Below are 12,165 nucleotides of genomic sequence, written 5' to 3'. Positions count from 1 at the left end.
ATTATCATTACATGAGTTGTCCTGAACCTCAGCGAGCTAAGGACTTGCCAAATGTATATATGCCCATGAGCTGGAAAGGAATCCGAGACCAACGAGAAGAAACTTCTGGCACCTTTTTATCGGTAGAATTGCCCACCAATTTTCCAATTAACTCTGGTCATGAAAGTTCCGTAGAGAACAGAGTAAGAGTGTGGTCTTAGTTTTTACCAAAATTTCAGAGAAGAAATACAATCACCGTGGACAAAGGGGGCTTCTGAAGCTGTCCTGGACTACCTAGGACTGCCTGAGCGCCCCCTATTGGTCGGATAAGACCCTAAGAGGAGCATCTGGACTCTTAGAGAAGCTGCCCCCACCTCTTATCAACCGAGTACTTAAGAGTTACAGCTGAGAAAACGACCCTTGGCAACTTAGCCAGAACTGGGGAAAGAAAAGACTTAGAACTGGGGTGGGGCGAGACCCAGGCAGGAGCTGGAGAGAATCGTCCACAGACCCGGTTAGGGGAAACGTGAGAAAGTTCAGAGGGGAAGTTTGCAACAGAGACCGGAGAAAAGACCGGAAAGAACACAAGATCCCTCGCTAAAGACTAAAAAAGAGAAGGGAAAGGTCTCAAAGCTAGGAGGGTGGTGTCAGAGAGCCTCAGGGACCAGGGGCGCGCGAGACTGGAGCCGGGAGCCGGGGAGCGCTGCGCCTGCTACCCACCTGAGGCTGCCATGCCGTCGCGGGAGCAGCTCGCATCCCCGGCCGGCACCGGAACACGGTATCGGGTGTCCGCAGCTGCGGTGGGCGACGTGGGGCAGGAGCGGAGCCCAGCTGTGCTCAGGACAGTGGCGACTCTGGCGCTTCCTCCTGCCCGGCAGCTGGGACTCGCGCGGGGGCGTGTCCACAGGGTCTGCCCCGCCTGCGGGGCTCCGCGTGGCACCTGCACGCGCGGCGGTTGGGGAGGGGAAGTGAGAAGTCCACAGGACCAGCCGCCAGCTCCCGACGCCGACCCCCCGCTCGTGCCACGTGTGTCCCGTCCCTCAGGAAAGTCGGCAGCCACCACGATGTCCCCCAAGAGCAGCCTGGGGTGCTGGAACTGGGGGAGGGAAAGCAGAGACTACATGGCTAGCTGCTCTCAGAGACTTGAGGTAGGGAGGCGTAGCACAGCTGTCCCAACCACCTTGCCCCCCTTGGGACTTGTCCTTGAGACGCTGCCCCCAAGAATAGGGAGGGTCTGCAGGAAGGGGAACGAGGCACCTGGCCCTAGGGTCTCAGCGTTGCCCTTGAGTGCCCTCCTGTGACCCTTGTGCATTTCCTTGGATCTGGCCCTCTGAGACCACACTGGTGTTAAGTATAATCTTTGATAGACGGACGTCATCACTGCCAAGAGCCTTCTGCACACTATTACTCCGATTCTACTATCAGATTATCAGAGTGTGTGGTTTTTTGTTTGTTTGTTTGTTTGTTTTGGCTTTCTTCCATCTCCCCCCCACTTTAAAAAAAAACAAAAAACAAAACAAACAAACAAAAAACCTTTGTTTGTCTTGTGGAGGAGAATGCACGCACGTGTTGTGTAGATCCCAGAGAGAGGTCAGAGTCTGTTCTCTCAATTCCACCATGAAGATCTGGTGAAATCAAACTGGCTTGACGCTAGGCAGCAGGCACCTTTACCCTGAATCATGTCACCAGTCCCTCTTCCACTTGCAAGAACGCCGGTAAATATATTAAACTGCTGGGATGGCCCAGGAAAAGTCGTCTAAGGGCCCCTCAACAACAGTCCCAATACATCTACAATTTCAGTTCTTTGTCCTATAATGTAGCAAATTCACAGATACTGGAGATTTGGGTCTGGGTATCTTTGGACATAGTTTCTCCGCCTAACACAGGCCAAGGGTTTCTAAAGCAGAGATGAGCATGCTGACTGCCATTCCCCCTGCTTAGAATAGATATCCTTGGCTCCACCCCTATTCTGACACACAGCCATAGCCGTTCTACAGTATTGGAGTTCTTTTTTGTTTTTTTCAGAATATGAAATTTTATTACTGTGTTTCCATTGTCAAATTTTAAGATCTTGGTCTTTCCTTCTTGCCTTTGTACAGAGCCAAAGGAGACAGGTTGGCTACTTTAACAACCTTAAAGCGGACTCCAGGAATATCACCCACAGCGTGACCTTTTCGACCAAATCCAGCAGCCAGAACTTCATCATTTTCCTCAATGAAGTTCAGGCAGCCATCGTTGGGCACGAATGCCGTGATCTTCTTGCCGCTCTTGATGAGCTGCACCGGGACAGACTTCCTGATGGCAGAATTTGGCTGTTTGGCTTCAACCCCTACTTTTTCCAGCACAATCCCCTTTGCATGAGAGGCACCTCCAAACAAATTGGCCTCCAGGGCCGTGCCCAAGTGGGCTTTCTTCTACTGCTTGCCCTGCTGCTTCTGGTCCTGCAGGTGACTTCGGAGCTTCTGGGCGGTACAAAGACCATGACACTTGCCCATCTTGACAATATCACGGGCCCGAGAGAAAGAGCAGTATTGGAGTTCTTTAATTGAGATTATAGGATTTTTTTTTTCCAGAATGGCTTTAATTGATGCTTCCTATATTCTGCTCTAAGTTCCTCAAAGTGAGTCCAATCTTTTTTGCTGTGAAGTCTCTATCCTCTACTGCTAGCTCTGGCCAGAAAATGTGCTCAGAAACACATATGACCAGGAAAGCCTTATATCTGAGATCCAGGGACAGAAGGAACTTTTCAGAAACTGAAACTAAGAATCATAAGCCAAGGACGAGGGACTATAAAATGCCAAAGATAAGCTATATGTTATAAAACAGCATTAAGTGGTAATGGGAGGATCTTAAGATTAGAGACACTGAGCTTGAACTATCTGTGTGATGGGAAATTCTGTTGCGGCAGAGGGCGGGGCAGGGGCGGGGCGGGGGCGGGGCAGAAGGGGGTTGGGGGTCCTGAGAATCTTGCCACCACGGGTGCAGTAGTAGTTGATGGAGAGAGGAAGTAAAGAGCCAGAACCAGAGCAGAGCAAGGACGGAACCATGGAGACAGCCCATGCACAGGACCATGGGTGTGTCTGCATCTTTGAAGAGAAGGCTGAGTAAAAGGGGAACCCAGTGTCTAGGAGGCTGGGACAGGAGGGCCTTGGAGGCAAGGCTGTCAATATTTGAGGATCACTGAAAGGCCCTGGAAGGATGTCACCAGGCAGGACAAGCCACTGCTGGCACCGTAACCAATATGCAGGAGTCCAGGCTGGAGCATCGGAATATGAACAGGAAGGGGGGATGGTAGGACCAGAGCTTGGAGTAATAACAGAGGTTCGGACCCTGAATTCTTATCTGACTCCTCCACTTACCACCATGGAGCCTCAGGCAAGCTGTGAGCCTGAAAGCCCCGGGCTTCCTGGTATGGACATTGAAGGATTCCCCAGTCAGAAAATACAGGACCCAGAAAATACTAGCCTTCTGGATCCTACCTTGGCCTGAAGCCTCCTTCATGCCCCATGGGCCTCTGGACCTAGATGATCTATTCTCCCTGTTCGAATCACTTTATAATCCGCCTATATATTTGAGGCCAAGTCCCCAGTGCCCCCACCTCAAAAGCATGCTCCCCTCTTCTGGCTGCAGGCTCTAGAAGAGTAAGGATCCTTTCCTGACTCTTAACCATGCTAACCTGGACATCAACCTAAGCGTTCCTGCACCTTCTCCAGCTGTTAGAGGTCATCTGTCAGTGGCAGGCAAGGCCTTGGTCACTCAGTCTACTGGCTGCGTTTCTCACTTTGTGGAGAAGCACTGGTTCCTGGAATTTGTCTGGGAGAGAACTCCAGAGGTCAATACTCCTGGGTGAAAGGGCATTCCTAGTTTTGGATGCAACCTGCTACGTCTCTCTGTTCAACCGAAGTAAGCAGATTAGGGGAAATAATGTCTCCACTTTTGCATCTCTGATAGGACAAAAGACCCATTGAGTGGATGGAGAGGGTGGGGGACTTAGGCCTGGTAGTTGCATGTTTGCTATTGGCAAAGGAGAGAAAATAGGTGGAACAGGGAGCACAGAGAGAGAAATAAATTTCTATTTCTTATTTCAAGGTGCTATTTTGAAATTGCAGACCTGAGGATCAGTATTGGCTGGGACATAGGCAGAGGTGAAAGGCGATCTCAATCCATCCTAATTCTCTTAGCGTTTCCGTGAGAACGGTACTGCTGGTGCACATCTCCTGCAGATCAAAGGGTTAAGAACTTCTGCCCAAGGGTACACAACCAGCAATTGCAAAACTGTTTGAACCCAGCCATTCTGGCTCCAGAGCCGATGCACTTGACCAAGTAAGAATGCATGTCAGACTCTACCTTAGCCTGAAGGTCCATCCTCCTGGGTCATCAGACACCTGTCTGGCGTCACTTCCATGACAGTGGAAGTGGCAGATGTTCTGTCACCTGTGGGCTCCCTCTGCTATGCCCAGACTGGACAGCTCTCCTAAGAAAGAAGCTGGGAGTGGAAGCTCACCCAGCAAGCCTTCCTCATGCCCATGCTTTGAGCTGGGCAGTCCACTGGAGGGAAGCCTCCTCTTTCCATATGCCCCCCTCCAATGCTTAGTATGGGACTCAGCACCCGGCTGTTTTTAAATCACCAAGAACAAGCCATTCAGCTTGTGGCTAGAGTGGCTAATATGCAGGTTAAGTTACCTGCATCTGGTCACACCACCTTCATACGGAAAGCATCATTTTCCCCCTGTCCCAGAGCCCCAGGACACTGGGGCCAGTATATACCATCAGGGTGGAGTGTGTAAAGACAGGATTAAAATGGATTTGTAGGTTGGACTTCAGAGGAGGTGCTGAGAGGTGCTGGTGTTCCAGGCAGTTTCAACCTGACTCAACAGGGCATCCTATTAAAAACCCAATGAAGGCACCTGGGGAATATTGTGATTCCAAGAGCAAGCATCTTTACAAAAAACTAGAAACCTCATTTTCTTGCAAGAATGTGGCCATCTTTTCTGTCCACCACTGTAGCCTCTTTCTGAAGGCCTTCTGAAGGAGTTCAGAGGTCCTTCTGCAACAGCAATGCTAATTGCAGGCCTGAAACCCACGTCCAAAGTCACAAAATTCTAGGCATCTGCTCTTTGGCTGCAATGAGGTAATTTCCTGAACTTTTGCCATTTTAAATCCATTCATTGCTCAAGAGCTGTTTGCCTTGCCCTGTGTTGTGATTCCGAAGCCTGGCAGCTGTCTTGTGGTGGTACTGCCATAATCTCCCACCAAAAGTGACGTTAGGCGTATGAAAAAGGAATGCCACAGAGTTGTCACCATGTCCGAGATCCCTCACTGTTTTCTAGTTTCATTCTGTTGCTGTGCTAAAACCCATTAACCAAAAGCAACTTGGGGAGGAAAGGGTGAAGTGACTTGACACTTCCAGGTGACAACTAATCCCAGAGGGAAGTCCAGGCAGGAACTCAAGGCAGGAGCCATGGTGGGAAGCTGTTTACTGCCTCATTCTCTGACTGATGCTCAGCTAGCTTTTTCAGACTTTGCAGACCCATCAGCCAGGAGGTGGTGACACCCACTGTGTGCTGGGCCTCCCTGTGTCAATTAACAGTGCAGAAAGTCACCCATCTCATTTCCCACAGACCAGACTGATCAAGGCAGTTCTTCAGTTGAGGTCTTCTCTTCACAGGTAATGTCAAATTGTGGCATTAAAACTAACCAGCACACCTTGTTTCTTAGTAACAGAATCCCAGCTTGACTTGAGGGTAGCAATGTTGTTGTATTAAAAGTTTCCATTCCCAGCAGCTCTTGCAAATTTTGCAGAGGCCAAGATAGATGAAAGTCACCTAGTGGAATCCAAGACTATGCTTTATAAGAAACTTAGCTTTGCTAGATTTTGTTTTCCTTTTCTGCCATTGTTTTAGCTCCTGCCTGAGATGTAAATGAGATCGTGTAGAAGTCAAATATCCTTCTTGAATCCTGAGGTAACCATGTGGATACACTAAGAACGTTACAACAAGAAGATAGGCAAAGGCTGACTCCTTACACCATGGTTACTTTTAGTTGTCGACTTGATACTGTTTAGAATGGCCCAGGAATGAGGGGTCACCTAGATCCAATAGCCAATGGGCACGTGGGTGGTGGATTGTCTTGATTCCAAATTGATGTAGGGAGTCCTGCCCACTGTAGGCAGTACCAGTCTCTAAGTAAGACTCTGTATGTGGAGAGCGAGTGCTGAACACAACCATCCTTTCTGCTCTTCACTGTTGATGTGATGTGACTAGCTAATTCCAGTTCCTGCCCTCTTGGTTTCTCCACAATGAACTGTTATCTAAAACTGAACTAAATTTTCACCTCTCTCTCCCTAAGCTGCTATGAGTCTGGGTGTTTTATCACAGTGTCAGAAATGAAACTAGGATGCCTACCAGCCACGGAGCTTCCCAACAAGCTCCAGGCTCCCAGCCTCTGGCTTTTTTCCAAGACAGATATCGGTACATCTCTGCTATTTGAGTTGCTATTGTCTGAGTGTTCAGCTGTATTTCACTGCCTCCACACTTACCGGTGTATGAACAGAAGCAATATTTAGTGAGCACCAGCTATTTGTAACACATGTTCCTTCTTAATGCTGGCTTGCTAGATGCTTTACAGAGAAGGACCCGTATTGTGAGATACTTTCCCAGGGCCATCCCGCAAGTCATTCTGAGCCATGGGACAGTGACATATTGGACTCCCTCCAGAGAGTTCATTTAAAAGCACTTCCTGAAGCCATGAGGGCGTTCTCAGGTGGGGCCCTGCGGAGTCTCAGTCCTTTCAGTCATGTGCAGGTGGTCACTGTCGTCACATATGAAGCGTATCTTGCACGCAGTCTACTTCTGACTTTAGGGGTACTGAAGCAGAAACTCTAGTCAAATGTGACAAAAACTAAGGAAGCCTGAGACTCAGAGTGTCTGAGTCAGTCGAGGCCTTGAGAGGCCATTATTACTGGAGATTTTCGGAAACTGAGGCAGAGGTCAGTGAACAGGCATTATCATATCATGCATCACGTTGGAGACAGAACCAAGGCTCTCTTTCCTGATCTAGGGCTTTTGCTGTATCTAACTCTACTATTCCCTATTAGAAAATTCTTGTTTTATACTTTGTTTTCCTGAGCCAATCTATCATTAGCAGCCAAAGGATGCCTCACTTTGAATCTCTTATGAATCTAACTTGGTCATGATAAATTGTTCTTTCTCCAGATTGCCGATTGACTAATACTTTCTTAAGAATTTTGTTTAAATTTTTTTTTTTAAGTTTTGGGTCTTTGTCATGACAAACTGCTTGATAAAAGTAACTTAAGGATGGGAGGATTTATTTTGCTCTTATAAAATTAATTATAAATAAATTATTATTAACTTGAAAGGATAGTGACAGGGAGCTTGTAGCACCAGGAGCCTACGCTATTCGCAGTGAGTCTGCAGTCGGAAGCAGAGAGAGATATGAAGGGTCAGTTCACTTTCTCCTGCTAATTCAGTCCAGGGTGCCATTCACGGAAGGGTGCCACCCACAATAGGCAGGTCTTCCCATCTCGATGAACCCAGAGTACAGGGTCCCTCTCAGGCATGACCAGGGGTTTGTCTTCTACGGGACTCTAGAGTTCATCAAGTTGATGGTCAAGAGTGGACTCTATTTTTTTAAGAATTTTTTTAATTAATTAATTTATTTAATGTATATATAAGTACACTGTCTCTGTCTTCAGACACACTAGAAGAGGGCATCAGATCTCATTACAGATGGTTGTGAACCACCATGTGGCTTCTGGGTATTAAACTCGGGGTCTCTGGAAGAGCAGAGCCTCTGAGCCATCTCTCCAGCCTGATTCTTTTTCTTCTTCTTCTTCTTTTCCTGAGATTATTTTGTCAGTTTTTAACATTGGAGTTAATCTCAATTTATAAAATGAGATGTGGGGTATTTATTTGCTTCTATTTTCTGATAAATATCCGTGTTAAATGTCTGTCTCAAATTTCTGATTGAAATCAACCATAAACCTATCAAAACAGACATTTCTCTATTACCTTTTGCTAGAAATTTTAACTTCCTCAATAAATATAGGCATAGTCAGAGTTTACATTCGATCTTGGGCCAGTATTGACTGGTTGTATTTTTCTATACATGTGCACATTTCATCTGAGCCTTTTTCGATTTACTGGCATGGAGGACTCATAGTACTCCCTTGTCTTCAATCTGCAGGCTTCATTTCAAATATTGGTAATTCTCTCCCTCTCCCTATTTTTCTGTCTCTGTCTGTCTCTCCCTCCTTCCCTCTGTCTCTGTCTCTCTCTAATTTTCTCTGTCTGTTTCTCTCTTTCTCTCTGTCTTTCTCTTTCTCCCTCTAATTCCCTCTCTCTCTCTCTCTCTCTCTCTCTCTCTCTCTCTCTCTCTCTCTCTCTCAGCTATTTATCTGTTTTATTTATCTTTCAAAATCCAGCTTCAGGTTTTGCCAGTTTTCTTTCATGTTCTATCCCACTGACTTCTCTCATCTTTATCAGACCTTCTTTATGTTTTATTTTTCTAACATCCTCTGAGTACTTCCTGAGCCATGGGTTGTTTAAAGCAACTTGATCTCCAGACATTCAAGATTTTTAAGAGAAAGCTTATTGCTAATGACTTCTGACTTCATTCCTTTATGGTCAGAAAACAGACCCATGCTTCCAACTATTTTAAGTGTGGCTGTATCTACGATCTACCTTATCTTCTCATTTTGAGAATGTGTATTTGAAAAGAATACATAAGGCTTGAAGGATCCCAGATGTCCTTCAACAGAGGAATGGATACAGAAAATGTGGTACATTTACACAATGGAGTACTACGCAGCTATTAGAAACAATGACTTTATAAAATCCCTAGGCAAATGGATGGAATAGAAGCTATAATCCTGAGTGAAGTAACCCAGTCACAAAAAAACCTCACATGGTATGCACTCACTAATAAGTGAATTCTAGCCCCAAAGCTCGGAATACCCAAGAAACAATTCACAAACTTTATGAAGCTCAAAGAGAAAAAAGGCCAGAATGTGGATGCCTCAGCCTTTCTTAGAAGGGAGAACAAAACACTCATGAGAGGAAATACAGGAACAAATAAAGAAGCAGGGATTGAAGAAAAGATCTACAGAGACTGCCTCACCTGGGTATCCACCCCATATGCAGCCACCAAACCCAGTCACTATTGCTGATGACAAGAAATGTTTACTGGCAGGAGCCAGATATGGATGCCCCCACAGAGGCTCTGCCGGAGTCATACAGATACAATTGAGGATGCTTGCAGCTAACCAATGGACTAAACACAGGGACCCCAATGAAGGAGCTAGAAAAAGGACTGAAGGAGCTGAAAGGGTTTACAGCCCCATGGAAAGAACAAAATTATTGACCAATCAAACCCTCCAGAGCTCCCAGAGACTAAACACCAATCAATGAGTATACATGGAAATATTCATGATTCCAGTTATATATGTAGCAGAGGATAGCATTGTCTGGCATCAATGGGAGAAGAAGCCTTTGGTCCAGTGAAGGCATGTTTTCCCAGTGCAAGGGAATACCAAGGCACTGAGGTAGAGAGGGTGGTGGAGAAAGGGAGCACCTTCATGGAAGCAAAGGGAGGGGGAATGGGAGTGGGGGGGAAGGGATAACATTTGAAATGTAAATACAGAGAATATCCAATGAGAGAGAGAGAGAGAGAGAGAGAGAGAGAGAGAGAGAGAGAGAGAGAGAGAGAGAAAGAGAGAGAAATAGAAAAGAAAACATATACTATGGTTGTTAAATACAGCATTAGTTATGCAAGATGACCAGCAGGTGACACTGGATAGCCACACCCCCACACCATTGTCAGAGCTTGAAGAGATCAAGTCTACCTAAAGCAGAATACTGTTTAATCTGGACTCAACATCAAACTCCTTATTCCTTACAACAGTCGGCAGCAATGGAACTTTCTGCCCAGTTCCACTGGTCTTTAACGGCCTTTCTTGCAACCCACCCGGACTTGGAAGGTTTGGGGTGTGTTTATAGAGCCTGCTGCCTCGTCTTGTGCTGGATCCTTGCTGAGATGACCTCCCTCCTTTGTAGCCACTGAAGCCTTTGGATCTTCTGTATAAGTAGATCATTGTCAGATTGACCTAAATCTCAGCTGCCCCTCAGACCCAGGACTGGTCAAAAGCTGAAAAATCAAGATGCCTACCAGGTAGGTGCTGGTCTACAAGGAAAGAGTCTTCCACCTTCAGAAGCATTTAGCCACCAGCAGCTTGAGACCGGTAAAGAGGTAGACCATCTGGCTAACGCCTCAGTGTTAACTAAGGAATGCTGAAACAGGAGGAATACTCAGAAATACAGGACCAATTAACTCAAGCATCACAGGTGGCTCCTCAGAGAGAGAAGAGGCTACTTCCTGCTTGAGTAAGCCCAGCCCTGCAGTAGACACCCAAAACAACAAGAGTTGGAGATGTAACTGTTAGTAGAGTGTTTGTCTAGGACGCTGGGCTTGATCCTCAGCACCACACAAACCAGGTGTGAAAAAACGTACTTATAATCCTAACAACCTGGGAAGAGGAAGCAAGAGGTCGGAAGCAGAAGTTCAAGGTCTGCCTCAGTTACAGAGGAAGTTGAAAACTAGCTTGGGTTGTATGAGACATTATCTCAGCAGGGGAGAGGAGCCTCTTGGTCAATACAGACGTACGTACCTGCTCACTTTTTAAAAGTTTGCCTGGTGCTCTGCAGTACAGCTCTGCCAGTCTATGTGGCTTGTGTAGCTGGGCATTAACTTTTTTGCTTTGAATTCCGGGCATCTATTTGCCCCTCCAAAGCCACTTTAAAATACATACTCCTAAATATATTACCTTCTGGCCCGATGCTCTCCTTTCTGTAGAACAGTTTACCCTCCCCCCCCCCAAAAATGGTATTGCTAAGTCAAACAGCTATGTACCTTTAAAAATAATAGCCTTCCTTCCCAGAAGGCTATAGAAGCTCACATTTTATACCATATGATTAGCCTCATCAACCTTTTTCCTTTTGGTCAATCTGGTGGATCCAAACTGCTAGAGGGAAGGAGAGAGGAGGGAGTGCAGGGGGAAAGTTAACCAAAACTAAAGGTACCACCAGTAGGGTCTACTGACACACATCTTTAATCCCAACACTCTGGGAGCAGAGGCAGGCAGATCTTAATGAGATCCTGACCTATATGTAGTGAGTTCTAGGCTAGCTAAGGCTGCATAGTGAGACCCTTCCTATCTCAAAAACAAACAAACAACAACAATAAAAGATATGTGAAAAACTTTCCTGGAAATCTGCTACATAATACACTAGTTTTAAATTTTAATTAAAAAAAAAAAAGAGTCTGAACCCAGAGACCCTACATGGCGGGCTATTCTTCCACCAGGAAGATATGGGTTATTAAGTGAAGAGCTCAGTGTCCAGCACAGGTTACCTCCCTACAAATGGTTGAGGAGGCCTCCGGTGTGCCCCAAACCACACAGGCTATTGTGATTGTTCTTGTTTGTCCATCAGAACTATATGGTGAGACCTTATTGGTGAAGACACCACATATTATACAGGACATAAAAAGATCAAAGTAGAATTGGCCAGGCAAGCATCCCCCTGCTGGCTAGCTTTCATAATGTTGAAAGGTGCTATTCAGGCCACTGGAGGAGAAAAGCTGCCATTACATAGTAGTCAACCCTGAATGCTACCGTACTGACCTACCAGGGTGCACAAGTGGCACTGAGGTTATGGGGACACCACACACTTTTGGATTAGACTTGAGGCCTGCTTCACGGCCAGGTATCCATGTCTGGTTCTGTAAACCTAGTCAAAAGTCCATGGCACAGGAGCTCATAGGCCCTAGAAGAGAGCCTTTTACTGTTGTCTTGCTCAATGAACATGCTTTCAAACTGTCTTCTGAATACTTAGGTTTATACTCACAGATTAGTGCCACTCTCGGTCTTGATTAGAGAGGTTTCCCTTCACAGTGGTCCTCAGTTAAGGCGGAGACTCATAACTGGCCACGGTGCTGAGAATAAGTGATGATTGAGACTCAGTCATGACTTTTATATCAATACACCCCACCAAGACCCGGGAGCACTGCAGACGGGGAGGCAGAACAAATGTGAGACCTGGAGGATGGGCAGGAGTCCTGTGAAATGAGTCTTCTGGGCATGACCTAAGCACTGCACTAATAAACTCCGTG

At 46.4% G+C, this 12,165-nt stretch overlaps 1 protein-coding gene and 1 pseudogene across 2 annotated transcripts in view; both read right to left on the bottom strand.

Annotated features, from left to right (window-relative positions):
- Positions 1-822, bottom strand: part of PIK3AP1 (phosphoinositide-3-kinase adaptor protein 1) — a 107,227-nt gene extending 106,405 nt beyond the window's left edge. The window contains exon 1 of the mRNA XM_080911751.1: positions 700-822. Coding sequence (XP_080767877.1) covers positions 700-712 — 13 coding nt within the window. The 5' untranslated portion in view covers positions 713-822. The remainder of the gene's footprint in view (positions 1-699) is intronic.
- A 1,220-nt stretch (positions 823-2,042) lies between these two features.
- Positions 2,043-2,474, bottom strand: LOC308416890 (small ribosomal subunit protein uS12-like; annotated as a pseudogene). The gene has a single exon. The product of its transcript is annotated as a small ribosomal subunit protein uS12-like (transcript).
- Positions 2,475-12,165: the final 9,691 nt, after the last annotated feature.

Source organism: Micromys minutus (genome assembly GCF_963924665.1).
Source record: "Micromys minutus genome assembly, chromosome: 2".
NCBI classification, from domain to species: Eukaryota; Metazoa; Chordata; class Mammalia; order Rodentia; family Muridae; genus Micromys; species Micromys minutus.
This window is presented reverse-complemented; position numbering and strand designations above follow the sequence as displayed.